This window comes from Balaenoptera musculus, chromosome 13 (assembly GCF_009873245.2).
Source record: "Balaenoptera musculus isolate JJ_BM4_2016_0621 chromosome 13, mBalMus1.pri.v3, whole genome shotgun sequence".
Classification (NCBI taxonomy): Eukaryota; Metazoa; Chordata; class Mammalia; order Artiodactyla; family Balaenopteridae; genus Balaenoptera; species Balaenoptera musculus.
In genome coordinates this window covers 19,789,652-19,811,146 of record NC_045797.1, presented here as the reverse complement: position 1 = coordinate 19,811,146, position 21,495 = coordinate 19,789,652, and the positions used below count along the sequence as shown (strand labels likewise).

Here is a 21,495-nt window from a genome sequence, read left to right as displayed (position 1 = left end):
ACTTTAGCTCTCATGTAGCAAAATACTTTCTTAAAATTTCTCCATACCTAAAGAATTTGTCAGACTTGAGTTTACAACCCAGGTTAGATCCTGGGTCTATCCCTCAGTCTTTGAATGCTGAATAAGCTTATTTCTGTCTTTGAGCACATCTGTAAAGTGGTTAACATAAGGACATTTTGTAGAGATTAAACAAGCAAGCAAAATTTAATGTTTAACACATGGTAGAAACCAAATAAGTAACTATTGTGTGTCTTTATTTTACATCTCTTCATTGAGAAAGCAGTTTTGCTTTTTTGTTTTTACCACCACCCCTCAGTTTACTTGGTTCCCTTCATGTGCACTGTATCTGTATTGTAGCACTTATCTTTTTGCATTATAATTGCTTTTAAAATTATCTTTCTTACTCATTAGGCCAATAATTCTCAAGTGGGCGCTATTTTGCACCTCCATCTCCAGGGTGCCAAAGTCTGGAGATATTTTTAGCTGTCACAACTGGAGGAAGTGGTGCTACTGGCATCCAGTTGGTAGAGACCAGGGATGCTGCTAAGTACCCTACAAAGCATAGGGCAGCCTCCACAGCAAAGAATACATTAGCCCTAGACGTCAGTAGTGCTTCAGGTAGGAAACCATGCCTCAGACTCTAACTCTACAGGTAGTGATGCAGAAAAGTTGGCCTCTGTGCACTGGTGCCAAATCAAATCCCAGAGACAGAGTTTTGGCTGAAGAAGAAGAATAGCTTTATTGCATTGCAAGGCAAAGAGGGACACAGCAGGCTCATGCCCTCAAAAACTGTATGTCCCGGGCTTCCCTGGTGGTGCAGTGGTTGAGAATCCGCCTGCCAATGCAGGGGATGTGGGTTCGAGCCCTGGTCTGGGAAGATCCCACATGCCGTGGAGCAACTAGGCCCATGAGCCACAACTACTGAGCCTGCGCGTCTGGAGCCTGTGCTCCGCAACAAGAGAGGCCACGATAGTGAGAGGCCGTGCACTGTGATGAAGAGTGGCCCCCGCTCGCCACAACTAGAGAAGCCCTCACACAGAAACGAAGACCCAACACAGCCAAAAATAAATAAATAAATAAATAAATTTATTAAAAAAAAAAAAAAATGTATGTCCCAACCTGGGGAAATTTGGTGAGGAGTTTTATAGCAATGGTTCAAGGGCCGGGTTGCTGATAAGGATCAGGGTGTGTGCAGGGCCTGCATTCCTTTAATCTGGCCTCAGGTGATCTCCTGATGAGTTTCTGTTGTTCTTGAGGTTATCAAACTATGACCTTCTCTCTGGAGTGAAGAATGCTTCATCAAGCAGTTAACATCTTCCATTTGTTGGGGGTTTTAGTTCTGCAGAAGAGCTCAAAGATATCGTTACAGCGTATCCTTTGAGGTGGAACCAGGACCCTGCCCCAAGGCTGCACTATTGTTTCTTGACTGCTCTTCCCTTGTTTCTGCATCCCCTCCCTTCCCTGATTAACAACTGTTTGAACCTGCCCTTTGGAACTCAGGGAAGGTCATAGAGGCTGAAGCCTACTCCCTACAAACAAGAAATGTGGGACACAGAAAAGCTTCTGTGCCCAGGAGCCCCACAGTGTCCTACTCAGTTTCAGTAGCAACCATGACAGTTTGCTATGTCTCCAGTGTCTAGCACTGTGGTCATTATATGATTCTTTATGTTAATTGGTGAAGTGAATGAATCGGGACTGAAAGTTTAGCCATGATCTCATAGGGATTTCATCACTCCCTTTAATCAACATGTGGGTTGCTGCTAAGACATCTCAAGTACATAGCTATCAGCTACCTGCTTGAAGTACTAGGTATGTTAAACTGGAACTCTGAGAGGCACACCAAGAAAAAAAGTTACCAATAAGGGAATAGGCATCATATAGCTACTTAAATACCTCAGTTAGGCTCCTTAATCAAAAGCACCTGCAAGCTTTCATTTAGAGGACAAAATGTTACGTTTTTATCTGAATTAAATTGTGAGAGAATATGAGACTAAACTGTCTTTGGCTGTTTTGTGAAATGGAAATGTGTGAGGATGTATCAAGGAGATTGCTTTAAGTGGTTTATCTATATCTATCTATCTATCTATCTATCTATCCATCTATCTATCTATCTGATAGCTTCCAGTTTTTAATAAGAGTTGTGGGACTCTTTGAGGAGCTAGGAAAGAAAAAAAAAACAAACACCAGAAGCCATTCTGGCATTCAGAGCAAGAATTCTGCTCTGAGACTTAGGATACTCATTTTCTAATTGTTGGATGAGAATCAGACGAACTGATTGATATATGCCGTGTGCTGTGAAAAACTGAAGAGCTTTCTGAGAAATCAATTAAGATTTCTGGAGACAGTCACATCTTCCCTCCCTGCCCTCACCTCAGTTCTCTTGGACTTTTTGTTAGCCTGAGTCAGTAATGTATTTAACAGGAAGTCAAAAACTCAACAATTCATTACTTTGGTACTTCCTGCTGCACCTTGCATTAGTTTTCTAAGGCTGCCATAACAAGGTGCCACAGACTGGGGTTTTAACAATGGAAATTTATTTTCTCACAGTTCTGGAGACTAGAAATCTGAGATCAAGGTGTCTGCAGGGTGGGTTTGTTCTGAGGCCTTTCTCTCAGGCTTGTAAATAAACAGGCTTCTTCTCTCATGATCTTTCCTGTGTTTTTCTATATCTAATCTCTTCTTCTTTAGAGACACTAGTCATACGGGATTAGGACCCACCCTAATGACTTCATTTAACCTTAATTATCTCTTTCAAGATTCTGTCTCCAAATACTGTCACATTCTGAGGCACTATGGGGTTAGCACCTCAACCTATGAATTTCTTTTTGCAGGGAGGGGGACATAATTTGGCTTATATCACACCTCTACAGGGATCAATATCAAATAGGTGCTCAGGAAATACTTGCTTTTTGACAGAATAGTCTACTGTTTGAAGTAGGATGTGGTGGCTGACCCCAGGGCACATAGAGACAAAGGTCAGCCTGGCTGCTGTGATATGCAGCTTACAAAGTCTACCCTGGCTCAGGCCACCACAGATGGAAGCCTGGTCCAGTGCTTGATGGTTCTGCTGCTGGAGAACTGAGTTTAAGAAGCCTAAGCTGGGATAATTAGATTGTATTTAATGTTGATTGATTTGTTAGTTCTTCTCTTTATTTCTTTGTTTTCCACTTAGCAGGTCTTGATTAATCACAGGGGAAAGAAGGCAAAGAGAAGGTTTGGATAGCCCTGGAGAAAAGGTTCTGGTGGGAAAGCCCTTCCAGGAGGCAAGTGTTCCTGGGAGCTCTCTGAATAGGGAGGAGGAGAGGGGACACCTGGGTACACAGCTGAGTGGTAGTAAGCCTGGCTTCATGCTTGTTTACATGTGGGTGGGAGAGAGGGACAGATTACCCAGACAACTTTGAACTTAGCGCCATTCTGGCTTCTGCACAGGGAATAAAAGTACTTGAACCCATAACCCAGTGATTGACCCTTAAGACAGACTTACTGCTGATTTCACTCCAGACTTGAACCTCCCTTCTGGTTCTTGGTTTCTGACTTCTTTTTTGACCACCTATTGGTACCGTCCACCTAAATGATAGTAACTGGATCCCTGGCCTGTTGTTCTGTTCCCTTGATGGTTCCTGCTTTGGATCCAACACAATGCTAGAGTCGCCAAGCTCCAGGGTAAGGTCTCAGCCATCCTTTGCCTTAAACTCCACACATATCTTGTTTTTTTTTCTTTTTTCTTTTTGCCTTCTACATATCATTTGATCTTTTTCCCCTCAATTTTTTGTTTTGTGTCATGGATATATCTAATTTCTAATTCTAAAATCCCTGATCCATGGATTTCCTAATGGGACCAGAGTTTGCTTTCAACTCTCTAAGCTTCCTTTTCTAAACCCACCATAAAGGTTTCTAGGCTACCTTTTGTCCTGTTTAGAGATCAACTTTCTATTTTCCAAAATGACAACCATTTTATGTCACTGCTTCATTGAGAATCTACATGCCTGTTACTGGATTTAGTGAAATACACATACAGGTAAACCAGAAGGATGAAGTTACTGATCCCATGAAGTGTACTGATCCCATGAAGTGTCTAACGGGAGAAACAGATGAACAACCAGTGAGCAGATTATATACTTAAGTCCTTTCTCAATTTTATTAGTATTTTACCAGGGAACTTCTAGTCATTATCAATGAATTAAAATAAAACTCTAATGATAGTTCTCTAGACTTTGCATCACAGTAGAAGGCATACTTAGAAAAGAGGTGTGTTTTGGCTGCTCAGATCCATCTCTGGAGGCCACACTTACCTAGGTGTGTATAAGTAATTAGCAGCTTTGCTCTCTGACTCCCCATCAGTATGGGGCAGACATGACAGGTCTGCTGCATCTGGCTTCCTGATTTCAGCCAGGCCATGCCTTCCTTGACCTGCCAAATAAGGGGGACTGAAATAGAATCCATTTGTGCTACTTGGGGGATCTCCCTCTCCTGGCAGTTAGTTCTAGGTGCTCAGTTTGATTAAACTCATTAGTAAGGTGTGTTCACTCCTGATTTCATTACCCATGCATAGGACTGAAGGAAGGAATCAGTCTCCAACATTTGTTCCCCATCTCTCACTAGCATAGGAAACCGCAGCTGTCGGGTTTGAATTTCTCACTACTTTATTAGTAAAGTTTCAGGATCCATGTCTGGTTCTCCTTTTTCATGGTCTTATATTTGAATTGCGTTATAAATAGACTTTAAAACGGTGAAAATTTTATGAGTGTTAAATACCACTCAGATGTCAAAAGATTTTCAAATGGCTAGTCTCTGTAAACCCAGATCCAATCTATAAAATAATGTTTTCTCCCTAGACAGTCAATCCATCCATCATTCATCCATTCATGGTTCAGATGCTGGGCACTGTGCCTCTCCTGAAGAGGTTTACTATCAAGAGACGACAAAAAGTCAGGGTCAGGAACCTGCTGATTTTCATGTTAGACTTGTAGACAGACATTTTGCACACATTATCTCACCCCAATCTACAGCTAGGCATTCTTTTCGCTATTCTGCAGTTGAGGACTGAGATTTAATGAGTTTAATTGCCAAGGGTTACACAGCTATTAGGTAGCAGAGCCAAGATGTAACATAATACTATTTGTGTCTGCTTCAAAAATTGTTTGAAGGAAGGGAAGGCTTGGGAGAAGGCAAGAAGGAAGGGTGCTTGGTGGTTGTGGACTGGCAGTTTCATTTGCATTGTCATTTTACCTAAGAATGAGGTAACACTGATTTCTTTATCAAAGCATCCATCTCCACTTGCCCCAAGTCTTAGAGTCACAGCACTCAGGAGACTAAGATGACCCTTGGAGTTGGCACAACATTTTTATTTTACGCTACTGTGTTATATACATAACTGACAGACGCATCACCAAACAAATTGGGTGTTGCTGCCAACCTGTTTCAGTAGTTTTTTTCCCTTACAATTAGTGCCCAAAATCCCGCTTTTTCATAGGATTGATGATATAATTGGAAGCAACTGTGGTTCAACTGCAGTTCAGCTGAGAGTGAACAGAGAAAATTCAAGCAACCACATTTAGCCTTACTCCTGCCTTTTTTTCATGAGAGCTTGGAAGTCAGGGGGCAGCTATAGCCAAATCTCTGTGAGGGATGCAGGGTGAGACCACTCAGAGCCAGCTTGCCCAAAGGCTGTTCAGGGATTTGTCTGAGGGGGATGCTATGGCCTAATATCAGAAAAGACTCTACCAATTGCTACTGTGGTTCAGAGAAGACATAATTCTGTGTTGGCTGTGGGGTCAGGGAGAGCTTGATCTGGGCTGTAGAGATTGCTTCGGGATGGGGAAAAAAGGCAGAGTTAGCATATGGGAGATTAATATAGGGTGCTGAGAGAAACGCTTCTCTTAGAACTGGGAGGTACTTACAAGGGAGCAGAGAGATTGGGACCATGGGGAGAAGAATTTGGGAGTAAATCTTCAGAAAATGTTGAGAAATCATTAGAGTGTAGACTTGGGTTTACCAGCAGAAACTCTGAAATACTGCCAGATCAGGATCCTGTTTTTGAGTATATGTGATCTTGCAAATTTGTAAAGCTCTCTATGCTTTAGAAAGATCAGCAGCCTCCTTTATTTCTGTGTCCATTGTATCTAGCAGCCTTATTTTAACGTCTACATGTAGATGTGACCATGGCAGGCAAGAAATTTGGGGGAGCTGGTTCAGCTTTCTTTCAGGGACTTTTTCTGAAATGATGTTGCAGGGTGTGTCTACTCTGCAGTATGGCTTTCCTTTTCGAATTAAGTGGATTGGTTACGAAATTTATTTTGGAGATAGAGTGACTGATTCGTTTGGAATTAAGCAGATTTGCCTTAATTGTGGATCGTTGGTCCTACTTCAGGCTTACTAGTAGTAAATCATTGTAAAACTCATTGGTCCTAAATCAGGCTGAGCAACAGAATTTCATGGCAATCTGAAATGCAGGTTCCTGGGTATTAATTGGAAAGATTTTGTTTAATAAATGATTCATCAGGTTGGGACCCACTGAAATGATCCGTGTATTTCCAGAACTTGTTTGTAATTTTTTACAAGTTTATTAAACATACAGATTTCCAACCTACTCCAGAGCTACTGAATGGAATCTCTTGGTAGAGGAACCCAGGGATCTTCATTTGTAACAATTATCTCACATCGACAGTTTCCAGCCTCGGGTTATTGAGCCTAAGACTCTCCTATCTACCTTCTCATTCCTGGCCACCACTTACCATCACTTAACCAGCAACACCCTGGGGACTTGATTCACCTAAAAGCTTACATTGGTGGCCAGTCACCATAGCCCTGCACTGTCAGAGAGATGTGCTTGGGCACAAGATGCTGCTCTTCTGGCTCTGAGTAGACAGGGATGAGCAATCGAGAAACAGCTAACACCCAAGGGCTCTGAGGGGCCCTAGAGGTCAGAACTTCATGATGGAAGATTAAGTCTCACCCAAGAAATTCTCTCAGTTTGGGCTATTTACCCTCTTTAACTTATAGTCAAGGACTTTGCATTGTCATGAGGATTCAGTGAAGTGGGGCATGTGCACACAACTTAAAAATGTATAAGATGCTAGGATTATAATGCAGGCAAAGATTTTGCTGTGTGTATATTTTGTTTGGAATATTTTTCCTGCAGCTGGTCTAGAGAGAATACGATACACTTCTTAAAATTCCCTGCAGACTTAGCGAACTTTCAGTAGGATCCCAGCATAGGAAGGAAAAAGATCTCAGTGTCTGGCTGGTCGTGATGCACATTCTCAACTCTCCCCCTTAATAGACACAGTGTACGCTACAGAGAGCAAAGTGTAATTTTAAGAACCTTGTAATTCTTTACAAATTAACACAGCAGATGGTGTTTATGGGAGCCACATAGTGAGGAATATTTGGGACGATGTGAGACATGTGTTCCAGGGTTTCGGCCTGCTCTCTATTTAGTTTAGTTTTTAATTGTCATGCTGCAAAAAATGCTGTTTGCCTCATAAAGTTTTCGTCGGTTCCAAGTGTGAGCAAAGGGCCCGTGAGATGGTTCCATCATGGGTCAGATTCCAAGCACTCTTAGTGAGAAGGGTCTCAGAGAGGTCCCTGACTCACCTAAGCATGAGGAGTGCCCTGTGCTTGGACCCTGGTCACTTAGCGGTGGTCTTGGGATATTGGTGCTGGGGGTGGGGAGCCACCTGGCCTTGCAGTCTGGCTTGGGGGTGGGTTTGGGAAGTTGAGAAAGAGCCCAAGTCTTGATAAGCAAAAGGGCTAACAATGAGGTTAGCAGCTCTTGATTGGGGTTTGCTAGTGTCTAAGTAGTTAAAATATTTCTTCAGTTATTTTGACTGTCCAGATAATTAAAAACAAAATATTATTCTCTCTTAGTTCCCTCATAGTGATAAGATGTAAAGTGGCCAAGACCTGTATGGTGGCTTTCCAGACAGTGCTGACCTTTTGGAGGGGAGCGTGAGAGGAAGAAGAAGGGGCCATGATATAGAATGGGGGGGGGGTGGTGATGCTGAGAGGAAGGGGAGAGGTGGTCCTCACAGGCTTTGCAAGGACCAAGAAAGGTCAGATTTGATTTGGGGAGGAAAAAAGCCTTGGTTCTGAAGAGTGCAAGGAAATCTCTTTGGGGGTCCCCTGGGCATGCAGGAAGTGCCTGGCACTCCCAATCTGTGTATTCCCTCTTCCCAATGTCACCAAGGAAATTTCTTCATTTTGTTCTGCTGTAAGGTTGGCAAAAAGAAGCCTCCCAGATGCTCTCTGGGATAGCCTGTTTGTCCCTTAGAAGTGTCATTTCACCAAACTCATTTTTTTTGGTATCTAGTGTCCTCAAGCTTACCTACTCCCATCTCCCACTATTTTGAAAGAAAAATTTGACAAAACCATGTACAATTTGTATGTTTCTTTTCCCAAGTGTGTGCATCTTAATCCTATGCATACAATCAAAGGCTTTGATTTCTGTCTTCTTTTTGCTCACATGAGATTTGGAACAGGCAAGGAAGAGAATGAGCATACAAAAAGGGTAGGCAACACTATTACTCTACCTGTGGTGAAGATACAGCTACTCCATTTCCACCTCTGCACACAAGTAGCCTTGCCCCCAAGGATCCATATCATGTCATTGTGTCAAACAGCCAGAATACTAATTATTGCATTTATTATTATTCAATACATATTCATATGTACCTACTGATACATATTTCTAATTTGCTTGGTATCTAGTCTGTGTAAGGACTGTGCAAGAAACTTCAGTTTCAAGGAAGTGTGATTGGCTGACATCTTATTGTCTGCTATGCACTGAACTGTGTCCCTCCAAAATTCATATAGTGAAGCCCTACCCCTAATGTGATCATATTTGGAGATGGGGCCTCTTGGAGATAATAAGGTTTAGACAAATTATTAGAGTGGGGTCCTCATGATAGGATTAGTGCCCTTTTAAGAGGGACACTAGAGAACTTGGTTATGTCTGTTAGCGAGGAAGAGATCTCTCATCAGAAACCAAACCTGCCGGACCTTGATCTTGGCTTTTCATAATATTTCCTCCTGAATAGCGAGAAAATAAATTTATCTTGTTTAAGCCACCCAGTCTGTGGTATTTTGTTGTGTCAGCCCAAGCTGACAAATACACTGTCCTTAAACTCCTGTACTTCTAATTGGGAAGAAGGGACATATAGTCATGACAAGTTTCCAAACAATAAAGGATTGTAATGATGCATCTTATATATTTGTATTTTAGCTTTAGAGTGTGACATCTGAAATTCAATTAACAAGGCAAGAGATTTGCACAATACACAGTTGTTGCCTGTGTGGAAACTGGCAATGAAATAAATGATATAGGTGGCTGTAGGCACTCGGGGGAGAATGGGCTGCTGTAAGCTGGGAGGGCAGGAAGGTATGATGAAGGAATTAAAGTATGAACTGTTTCCTGATCCATGGGCAGATGAAGCCCAGGAAGGCCAAAGCTTGGGTTCCCCACCCAGATAGACTTTCCATAAACCAAGGTAATCCCCTGTCTGAGTGTTTTCTGATTTCTGTGAACTCTCAGCAATGTGGACCCAGATATTGGCCTCTTTTTGAGATGGTGGAAAATGCCAGACTCCTGGGATCCTTTAGGTATTGATAGTTTTAATTGTAACTGAGTGGTTTGGGGAATATGCACTTAAAAATGAAGGGGAAGTTTAAATTTCATTGAAATTTAAATCATTTAATCAGTGTGGGTATATACATGTTTGTGTGTGTGTATAAGATCAATGGAAATTTGCACTTCGTCTTGGCTACTTTCATCTCAACTGTAAAGATAAAACGGCATTTTTTAGCAGTTTGCTCAGTTCATGGTCTCTCACTGGCTTCAAAGGCATGTGTGGTTAATTAACCATGGCTCTCAGCAGTCACCCAAGCTTGACAGCTGGGGGAAGGGGAGCTCTGATGAAAACTGTCTTCTAGGCAGTGTTGCCTGACAGATAATCACTGAGGGCTACACCTGTGTTGATAAAATAAATCAAGGAACAAGAATTGTAACATTACACAGGTGCCAACCACTTCCTATGGCTTTGATCAGCAAATTGTGAAGTGAGTGAAATTTATTTTTAGGACCCCACATTTTCCAAATAATTCATCCCTTTCATACCTACCTCCTATCCCCAGGGGCCTACTTGGACCGTCCATCCTTCTTTCCACAAACAAGTGGATAGAAGCACTTCCGGAGCACTTCTTAGGAGTTTTATGCTGAGTCCTCCAGGAGAAAATAAAATTCACTATCCACAAAAAGCTTGGGTTCTACTCTGCAGGAACATGAAAACTTGATAAACAATGCAGGATGGTCTGTTGTTAACATCTACATTATTTGGCACAGTACGTAATAGAAGGATATGGTCAGAGGAGAGGAAGGTCTTCAGGGGCCAGGTCAGTCTAGAAACACTCCCTGGAGGAGGATTTTAAGCTGTTGCTTGAAGAATGGGTACATCCTGCTTAGGCAAATGGTTGAAGGGAGAATGACGCCTTTCAACCAGGCACCAACATGAGGCAGAAAGTGTGTGAGTTGTTGAGAAGGAACAAATTAACTAGAGGTGTGGGCAATTACAAGAAGGAGCTCAAATTAAGAAGTCTTAAAATATAGGCTCAAAAGTTTACTAGGAAATAGGCATGCAGTAAGAACTAAATGGGAACTGAGAGGAATATTGAGCCAAGGAAGTGAAAGCTTCGTCTCAACAGGCCATAATGAGGATGCTGAGGGAGGCTGGTGTGGTGTTGGAGATGTACACTGGGGTGGCTGGGTGTCATGAGTGGAGGGATTTGAGGAACAGCAGGAATCCTAGAAACTTTTTGAAGGACAAATTCTCAAGTTTAGTGACTGATCAGATTTAGGGGAGAAATATTATATTAGGATTTAGAACTTGGGCAGTGATTAGTGCAGAGAAAAACTCTGTAGGTGAAAGCAAGGCCTGAGCTCCCTTGGTTCTCTGAGCTGTGTCCATGGGGGACTTGCTGGGGTTTCCCTGTCTTTCCATGCTGCCTTCAAATTAGTTTGGTCTGGTAGTTTAAGGTCTCTGATTTAGTCAGACATTTTTGGTTGTAAGTGACAGAAATCCAACATCAACAAACGTGGGGGAATTGGTTAACTTGTGACACTAGGAAATCCATTGATAGATACTAATGGATTTAGGTACAGCTGGATTCAGGAACCCATGTGTTTCATTCACTGATATAATACAATTTGTTAAGTGACTGTTATGTGCCAGGCAAAGCTCCAGGCTGCCAGATATAATGATAGGTAAAGCACAGACTGTACGCTCATGGAGCTTTATTTTTACAAGTTTAGTATATAATGGAAACTATGAACCAATTTGTTTTGACTCCAAAAGCTGACTTCCCTTCCCCTTCTCTTCCCTTCCTTCCCCTTTCCTTCTATTTCCTTTCCCTAGCATCTCATCTCTTTTCAGCCCCAAATTAATCTCTCATCTCTCTCTCTCTCCCTCTCTCTCTCTCCTTCCCTCCCCTCCGCCCACCTCCCAGCTATGCTTTCTTTTTATGGCATCTATTTTGAAAGACTTCCTAACTAGCTCAAGGTGTATCTGCTGCCAGTTTATCAATCCCAGTGCAGAAAAATATGCCTCCTTTTTAATAATTTTACCTACCACCTTATAGCTGAATCTCACTGGTTTGGATGTTATCCTGAGTTTATCCCTGGGCCAGAACTCCTTGGTTGAGAGTCAGAAGGAAAAATTAGAGGGTTTACCAAAAAAACATGAAGAGGTTGCTGGGAGAATGAAAACAAATAGTGATGTGCCCTGAACTCTCTGAGTCAGGCCTTCTCTGTGCACCACCTGATGTGTGTACTAACATTGCTATGCTAGTAGGTATGGTCTGGGAGTTTCACAAATAATACCATCCTGCTGTTTTAACCTTCTATATTGATGATTCTTTCCTTGAGCATTGATGAGGCCTGGCAGAGAAATGTCAGACACATTTTTGCCTTGACACATTTTCATCAGTTTTTCCCTTTCTACTTTTATCCTCCCACCCCTATCCCAGAGTCCAGGAAAGCTGGGTTTTTACATGGTCAAAGTATCCTGATCGTGGGTTTGATTTGCGGCTGATGCTAAACTTTTATCCTTTCTAAAGAGATATTGCCCATTTCTTTTCTAAGAGAAATGTCCATAGCTAGTGAAAAAGAAATATTTAGAAAGATTCACATTCTCAGACTGTGATTGACACCGAATATAAAGGTATTATGAAACGTTCAAATTTTTGGTGCTATTTGTAATAAGAATATGATTTCTACATACAGGGTTTGAGGATAGATGGTCAACCCTCCAAATATGATAGGGTGACTGCTAGATCAATAGATAATTTTTTCTCCTCCCTCCTGTTGTCTAAATCATAGGTTTAAATGACAGGAAAATGTGTGGGAGATGGAGTGCATAGCACATTATTGCCTTCTGCTGTTCTGATGATTTTGACTTCCATCTCTTTCAAATGACAACAATTTAAAGACTGGGCATTTGATTAGCTTCCCATGCATTCAGCATAGTAGAGTCATCACTATACAGTATTTTGAATATTTCTCATACATTCAATCAAGTTTGCAGGTACTGTTGAGGGAAAGGAAAAAGTGATAGACATTTGCTTTCTTACAGCCATTTCCCACATATTAATATTGTGCCCTGAAACTAACATGAAACCACAGATCTGATGGAAGCACTGAGATAGTAGATTTATATCCTCAGGGCCTCCATGAGTGACTCCTTGTACTGAATTATGTGTTTAAGGTGGAATGAGGGTCTGGGATGGGGAACAGCCTTTAAACAAATATACAGTCAATTTCAGAAATTTAAAAATTACTATTCCTTACTTTTTTGTTTTATAAATTAGGGAGTTGTGAAATATTCAGCATACAATTTAAATATACTGCATACCTCTTCAGTGTTTCAGAAGGGATGATGGATATTTAATAAAAGGGAGAGAGAGAAAGAAGAAAAATGAAGACCCTCTTCTAATAAGTAGAAGGGCTTTTATTTCACAGAAGGACAAAGGATAGTTTTATTTAAAAAATGAACTAAAATATTCTTTTTCCTGGAGAATGATTGTGAAAAATCAAAATTTCAATTAATGGCCTCAATCACTTTTGTGTAGGATTAAACTGAAAATATGAAAGTCTTCTTGACAGCATCTAATACTTTGGCAAACTGGACTTGAATTTAGAGCCAGAGGCTGGGAGAATAAAGGACCCCCTATAAAAAGCCAAATCAGGAAATTCATTCCCTTCCCTCTCATCAATTCAAGCTGCAGATCTACCCCAAATGTGTTTTGTAAAATAGAGCCCAACGACTAAAACAAATAAAGTTTAATAAACATGCACCTCCCTAGCACAACAGATGGCAACTAGGAAAGCTGCCTGAAGCAGTGTGAGAGATTGCTCGTGCCTGTCTTCTTTTTTTTTTTAAATAATGATATTTATTAAATGGCTATCTCTATTGCAGATTTGTTCTCTGCAGGTAAAGATAAAGAAGTCAAGTAGGGAGCAGTCTGAGAAAGGCACACAGGGTCTGCAGACAACATGTGATAGGGCAGATACACCTCAAACCGAGATTTTTGTTGATAGCCTTTGAAAAGAAACACATGAAACTCTATAAAATCACAGAATCCTAGAATTTTAGAGATGGGAGATGGTTTAGACATGGAATGGAAATGGCCCTGGGCTGGAAGTCCAGAGATCCTGGTCAGACACTAGTGAGCCATGTGATCAGTGATTTTATCTTTCTGGGTTTTGCTCTTTTCATCTTTGAGAGGAATGAGGGGGTGAGGAAGGAGAAGAAATTGATTGAGTTACCTCTGCTGGGTCAGGTACTGTGCTACATGCTCCAGATCCTATCTCTGTTATGTTCACAATAATCCCCAAAGCAAACATTTATCCACATTTTAGAGATAAGAATACCCCGACTGACTGACAGCCAATTCTAGCCCATTCTGCAGTGCCGTGAGAGCCTCCCTACAAGGGAAGCGTGGTTACATGTTCGGGCTCCCCCATTTCCTGGGGTCTGTCACTCATCTCTGGCCCCTCCATTGGACAGATGATAAGTCTGGAGTGTAGAGAAGTTGCCAAATCACTTAGATAGTTATTGGCAGAGAGTGCTTATAACTGCTTTTCATTTCCTTCTGTTCAGCAAGGGCAGGTAATAGAGGGATGACTGGCTGAAGACCACACACTTTTGTTTACTAGGTGATGGTGTCAAAATGAAGACGGAGGTCTCTCTTCACTTCAGTTTGTTAAACAATTTTTAGTTTATAGAGCCTGGAGGGTCAGGGAGGGAGAGTTTAGGTTAGGCTTCTGGTTGATTCCCTGGGAACTAGAATTTGCTCATGATGATCAAATCTTTAGTTATTTAACAAATATATCCAACAACCTACTATGTAAAAGACATTCATCTGGAGTTTCTGACCCTTATTTCACCTCTTAGAATATCCCAGACAAGTCGTTTAAAATGAACCACCCAAAATATTCCTTCCTTAAACAGAAATAACTCTTCATTTAGGAATTCTAGTCTTTGGCAAGGTTTTCATATATTATCTGCCTGAGTGGAGAAAGTCAAAGTCCAGGTGATCTAAAAATAGTTTCTGTGTAGTTTCCAAAGCAGTGCTTTCATTTTTTTCCACAGTAGAAATACTTTCCTAATTACCCTGAATACTGTTAACACCTTTTATTGTTTCCAGCACATTGACACCTTGATTGATTGTCCTGCTAACCTGGTGAAGAAGATAGGGCATATATTATGCTATCCAGCGTGCTTATGAGAAAACTCAGACATAAATAATGAGCAAATCGTTAGTCCAAGATCACAGAACCTAATAACGAAGGGCTGATGCTAGGAGGCAGGAGTCTTTCTTTGTTTGGTCTCTCTCAATGATTAGCTTCCTGTCCAATTTAGGTTGATAATTTAAAAGCATTTCTACCTGGGGTCATACCAGAGCACAGGAAAATATGGGGTCATGGGCTGCTAGTCCCCATTTACTACGTAAGTCTGAGCATTGAGGGGTTACTAGCCTTGTTCCTGTGCCCCTACCTTATTTTAAAAAAATTAGTGCTAACAAAGGGCCAGTGAATGGATGATTTCAGCTGGTGACCCCAGTTTCCTAAGTTCTAGTCCCGGCCTTACCATTCCCCCACCTCTCTAAACCATGAAAACAAAGATGGCACCCAAGTCAACTGCAGTTTTTTGAATTGCTTTCAGCCAAAGATTTGAAAGCTCAAGACACCAGATCACAAATATTATACAAAGAGAATCCCAACAACACAGGGACCTGGCATGCTAATGTCACCGGAGATGCTATGAGCTTGCAGATCAAACTTTAGTTGGCTGTAATCATACTGTAAAGAAGCTCCTATAAAAATAACCTGTCTCTACAGCTAGTCAAACCAATCCCTTCACATCTTGGAGAAAAGGCTGGCCCATTCCACTCACTGTCCTCCCAATTCCTGCCTTGCTCTTTCTTCTCTTGATGCTACTTTGGCCCTCCCTCTTTCCTATTCGGATTTTGCCCAGGACTTAAGGTCTAGCTAAATCTTCCCATCCCTCTGTGAGATTACTGACTTCCCAAGTGCAGCATCTCCTTCTTCTTTGGAGCATCTTATTTAGCCCTGTAGGGAGTTAGTCTCTCTGTGGAGTTGTTAGTCTTGTTGGTCTCACGCTGGGGTCCCTCACTGGATTAGGAGCTCCTCAAGTGTGAGAATGTGACTCTCGCTTTTTGTGCATCCCCTGCACCCCCCTACCACCACCCCCCCGGTGACCAACATGATGCCTCACATGTCTGGGACATGTGCTATACAGTTGCAGGTTATTGATGCCAGATGGGATACAGAATCCCATGCTGCCCAGCTATTCACAGAATGTGTGTCTGTAACCACCCTACTTACAATTCTGAGCATCCCCATTACCCCTGGGGGTAGGGTTGCTGGATTTAGCACATAAAATTATAGGACACCCAGTTAAATTTGAAATTTAGGTAAACAATGACTTTTTTTTAGTATAAATATATCCCCTAATTTTTTAAAGTTTAAAATTTAAAAATGTTATCTGACCTGTACTTGCGTGACGCGCCTTACTGGCCTTACCCTAATCCTGGCCCTGTCAGACTTGGCTTTATTTAAAGTTTTGATACTTGTTCAGCATGGAATTTTGGGCATTAATTTTGAGTTTTTAAACTATTGCATTAAACTATTGTTTATCTTGATTCCTTAGTTCTTTGATGACCCCTTACATTTTATACCTGAGGCAAATGCCTCACTCCTCTCACCCTGGTCCCAGGTCTTCTATCATCCTCATGGTCTCCTTTGTAAATGGAGATAATGATATGTTACTGGCAGGATGCAATGAGCCCTGTCTGACACAGTATTTATTCAGTAATTATTTTGTGTATTCACACTGTCTTGACTTTTTTTACATTGGAAAGTTCAGTGATCCAGTCTGCTTCTCTCATAGTCACATTTTAAAACAAACTCACAATTGTTCATTTTTCAAAGTAAGTTTTTAATTACTCTCCTACATGGAAAGGGCTTGAGAGATCTGTGGTTCCAGAATGATTGTGGTCCAGACCCCCGTAAAAATGTCCATAGTTTCAAGGCAGATGTCCTATTTGCAAGGAGGAAACCAAAGAGAAAAGAAACAGCTCTGTCTGCTAAGCTGGTGTCACACCTGACTATGGAGAACCAGGGTGCTGAAGTCACACTCACTATGTGACAGCTGTCCTCGGAAGATTAAGCAGCACATCGTTCTTCTCCATATACTTTTGTTTCCTTTTAGCTAATTGTATGCTGATATTTCAAAGTTGTAAATGTTGGTCACTTTATTTTAAGCTCTTTCTACCTACAAAACTTCAGAGTGTACATCTGAGAGGGTCAGCATTTGAGTTTAGGGAGTGGAAAAATGGTGATGGGGATTTGTAGGTTTTAAATGATAAATACTCACATATGCCCTGGTTTTGGCTTTTTGAAAAAGCCAAAACCTATGAAAAATCCTATAGGATTACACAACAACCATTCATTCAAGAAAAAATGATTAATTAAGCAAGTTGTAGAAAAGAGTGACTGCTTTAAATCTAGTTATATGTAAATTGGATGTGTGTGTATCAGCCTTATGCATCCAGGATTTTGCCATTGGAAGAGAACATTTAGAAATCTGTCCGATGTTAATTTCTATGGATCCTTGAAACACGTTATCTCATGAGGCACAATTTATGACCTGGGATCTCATTTTATCATATACACAAATTACTGCAGAGACCTACTTGTTTTTACAGAAACTGAGTATGGAAAAAGAATTGGCCTGCCACTAGGACCATAAATAAATAGATCTGTAGGGTGTTTGACTAAAATTTAGATAATTTAATAGATTTGACAAAGATTCTGAGAACAATTCTCTCTTCAGAGGAAGATAATGCCATCCATAAAGTTATGTAGAGCTTTTTATCCATGGGAATCTTGTTGCTGCTGTGGTTTTAAAAAGATAATGGAGGTTCTGTTTGGTTTGGTTTTAATTGTGTTACTACAGCAATGAAAAAAATAGAAAAACAAAAGGGAAAACAAAAACTAGTCAAACTTCCAAACTTCCACTGAATAATTTATCAAGATTATTATTATTATCTTTTGCCTTTGCCTCTGCTTGTTACAGTCATAAGGGAAATTTTCCTCGTGACCTCAAGCTGTGGGTTCCTTATTATCATGTTTGGCATTCCACTGCATGGCAGAACAAAGATTAAAATACTATGTTTTCTAGTAAAGCATCCCTTTTGATTTTGATACAGAAGTTACAAAAAAACCTGTGATATATTGGTATAAAATTCTGAATTCTGATCATTTACCTTAAGTTTCTTTTCTAATTTAGTTTTTATCTCAGTCATCTTATATTCAGAAGTGTGCTTACATAATAGAAAAACACAAAACATTTGTATTTGAAGACAATAACAAAACATCCTTGTGTTTACTTAATCGCTGAATGTCTGGAGAAGGGAAGAAAACATAGAGTTGCATGGAGTTGAATATGGACATACATGTAACCATCTTGAGAATGTATTGATTTCATCAACTTTTACTCCAGAGAAAATCAACTTTAGAGACCAAGTTGTATTAGCTGCGTATTGAAGAGAATCATTTTAAAAAATGGCTTGAACTCTACAACTCAAGTGTGTTTCTGAATTTTTTTAACCTTTAATGTCACTAACATTGAATTTTTATAAATCAGAAATTATTTCTCTTTTCTTAATAGACTGGAAGAAAAGAAAAAGGAGATCCTCTAAACATTGCAATTGATAAGATGACCAAGAAAACAAGGGATCTAAGGAGACAGGTACTGTTTTTGTTTTTATTTTAGGTTCATGGTACTTAGTGGTGGTTTCTGAGAATGTCCTTTTTCAGGGTGCTGTGTTAGAGCTGATGTTCAGCTCGCCATTCTTTATAGCATCTACATATACACAGAAACTTTTCATCAACAACTTAGAGTCTGCTGAACAGAGAGAGATGTGACAGGTGCAAAGGGTGTGGTGATGAAAATCATCCCTGAGGTGAGGGAAGGTGGGAGAGAGCCCTCTCACTGGCCAGACAATCTTCCCAGGTGATGAGGTGATGCATTCTCTGCCTTCTTCATCTGGTTTTCAGTTTTTCAGACCCAGGTGTGTAAAGAACCAGCCTCTGATTTCTGCTGGGTCTTAACTTAAACTCCCAAGGCAATCAGTGAATAAACAAGAATGCCAATGGTTAATGAGAAACACAACTCTTAATCTGATGGGCTAATTAAGGTCTCTGACCCAGCGTATTTCCTCAGGGATATAAATCTAGGGGAAAATTTGCTTATCAGATGGTTGTTTGGGAAGCAGGGAACCAAAGCAAGGAAAGGCAGTTGGATGATTTAAATGGCTAACGGCATCATTTGTCTGAAGGGTCCATGTTAGGGGAGGGGTGAGAAATCTCTAGTCAGGGCCCCTTTTCATCTTGAAATTGCTATATGAACACTAGTACATGTTGTCTATAAGACAGTAAGTCTTATTTTATATGTTGCCGTGGTGAGCTCCACTGAATTCTGTCTCTTCTCTAGAAGAGACAATACCATCCATTAAGTTCCCAAAGAATTCCTTCATGATTTCTGCCTGAGAGTCATCCTGTCTCCTACTGGTAGCTTTTGCATATATCCATCTCATTAAGTGTTGATTGTGTTGGTCATCTGGAACCAACCACAGCCCTGGGGTAACACCTGCTTTACTTTCTCCATCTGGAAAAGCTGGACTGGCAGGGATGCATCATCTAACACTCAGTCCTGCAGTTCGTCAAGTACAGACAAGATTAGCAAGGTGCCTGGGCAAGAATAGCCAAGGAGCATCTTAAGAATGGTTTGAATGAGAGGAAAACACCACTTCAAATCACTGCTGGGGAGCTTCTGAGCTCTCTTCAAGATGTCACCAGAAGGTACAGACACACTTGAGCTAATGTCCTCTAGAAGATACCACAGTTAGTTCTGGGATATGAAGACTCTAGTTTGCCCAGCTAACAAGCCCTTTTGGGGAAAGCATTTTCTTTTTATTTTACCTTGAAAAAAGGGGGAATAAAACATTGCCTTCTTAGGCATTATTAGGTAATACCCAAAGAGCTCTACGGCCAGGTCTGCTTCTCCTTGCCCTCTTAGACAATCTTTCCATACAAAGCCCCCATCTGAAATGAAATGATACTGCTAGTAGGAATTGGGATTGGGGTTGGTGGAAAACAGTGAATCAGGTGTCTGGAGTTCAGGGTTTTACTTCCAGCTCTGCCACTAAACTGGCTGTTCGACTGTGGATCCTTCATCTCTTGGTCTCCTCCTATTTGTAAAAGTAAGAAGCCAAACTGGGTCTGTAAGCTACCTTTGAATGAGTCCATTTATTTCCTGTGCCAGAGGTCCTAATGCCAGATAACTGCTGGTTTTAAAAGCAGTGGGAGGGCATCAGGCATCTCCTCCAAGGTTTGCCTTTGGCTAGATTTTCAACAAGGCAAAATCCATGAAACGAGTCTTTCCTCCCCCTCTAGGTCTTAGTAGAGACCATTCTTTTACATGCTGGAGCCAATACTCCAAGTTCTCGGCATTCATGGACCTATCATAGGAATTTTTTTCTCTCATTAGGAAGGAATGGATAAAGTAGATTTCACCTTGGTGTTACAATTATCAATAAAGTTGACTCTTTTAGCTGCGGACGGTGGTAAAATTTGAAGGTGGATTCATCGTGGAATTTTAAATGGTTTGGTGACAAGATTCTTGGGCAGCTTCTTTTAGGGTGACAGTAAAAGGAATATGTCATCCCCTCAAATCATTCCATGTATAAGATTTTTTTTTCTGCTCACCTTTCCCAAAGATTGAGAGGAATAAGGGTAAAAGAGAGTTGTTTTATGATATTCAGATCTAACAGTTATGGCATAATTTCACACCACATCCCTGAATTTGGTTCAAACAGCCTTCTCTTCCCCAGTATGCCTTTCTAGAACTAAGATGGTCCTCATCTGTCAGTTCCATCCCTACCTATATGTTGAAATATTTTAATCTTTTTTTTCCCATCTCTTTTGTTTCTCCATGTACACCTGTACTGGTACAAAAGCTTCTCTGAGCTAAACAGAAGCTACCTAGCATTTCTGCAGATGGAACATGCAAGGAGTCTGATTAGCTTGGCTCAGGTGGATCTTCAGTTTAGATTTAGGTAGCTAGTTAATTGGATTAAAAAAGTTTTATCTGAGTTTCTGATAGCAGCTATGTGGTGGCCCAGTGAATGCTAGTGGTTCAAATAAATGAAAAAAGAAACACTATCTGTTCCTTCAATTACAGACAGGCCTTTGTTAGAAAAGATTCAAAATGAAAACCCTCAGCTATCTGGCTCCACTTCCCCGTACACCTATATTTCTTTATACAATATTTAGAGAAATTAAATCACATAAGGAAAAAAGCTGAAATCAAAGAAAAATATTTCTAGTGACTTTCATAAGTTCCCACCCTTTCCATTTTCTCCCTCTTCCTCATAGCCCTAAGGTTGGGCAGTGTCCTTCAGAAGGTTACCCTGGAGTCTTGCAAAGTTGTAGTCACCAAATTAAAAAATAAAGTCAATTATGATTATTATTTTGAACTTGCCAAATGAAAGTGGACTTAAATTTGTAAACACGTGAAAAAAAAATCAAGTAATTGAATAAAAAGGATTTCTGTTTAAGTAGAATTTTGAACCAAGTAGAAGTCCCTTTTTTTCAGGCAGTATGTCCCAAGGAACTGGGAGTCATAAATTGTGAAAAAGTTTGCAGGAACCCAAGGGCGTTATTTCAACTGATTGGCATGGATCCATCTTGCCAATTAAACCATGAGAGTGGGCAGTGGTAGAACAGAATCCTTTTAAGAGTATTTTGTTTGGAATTAAAAATGGATTTAGGGGAACATAACTGCCAGCTTTAAGCATTATGTTTTAATTTTAGAGCTGTGGGCACAGTATGCCCCATGTCTGAGCTACTGTCACTGC

The 21,495-nt window shown here is 40.7% G+C and overlaps 1 protein-coding gene across 1 annotated transcript in view; it reads left to right on the top strand.

Annotated features, from left to right (window-relative positions):
- CTNNA2 (catenin alpha 2) overlaps nt 1-21,495 on the top strand; it is a 1,049,409-nt gene that overhangs the window by 775,545 nt on the left and 252,369 nt on the right. Inside the window, 1 exon segment of the mRNA XM_036873992.1 lies at nt 18,246-18,326. Coding sequence (XP_036729887.1) covers nt 18,246-18,326 — 81 coding nt within the window.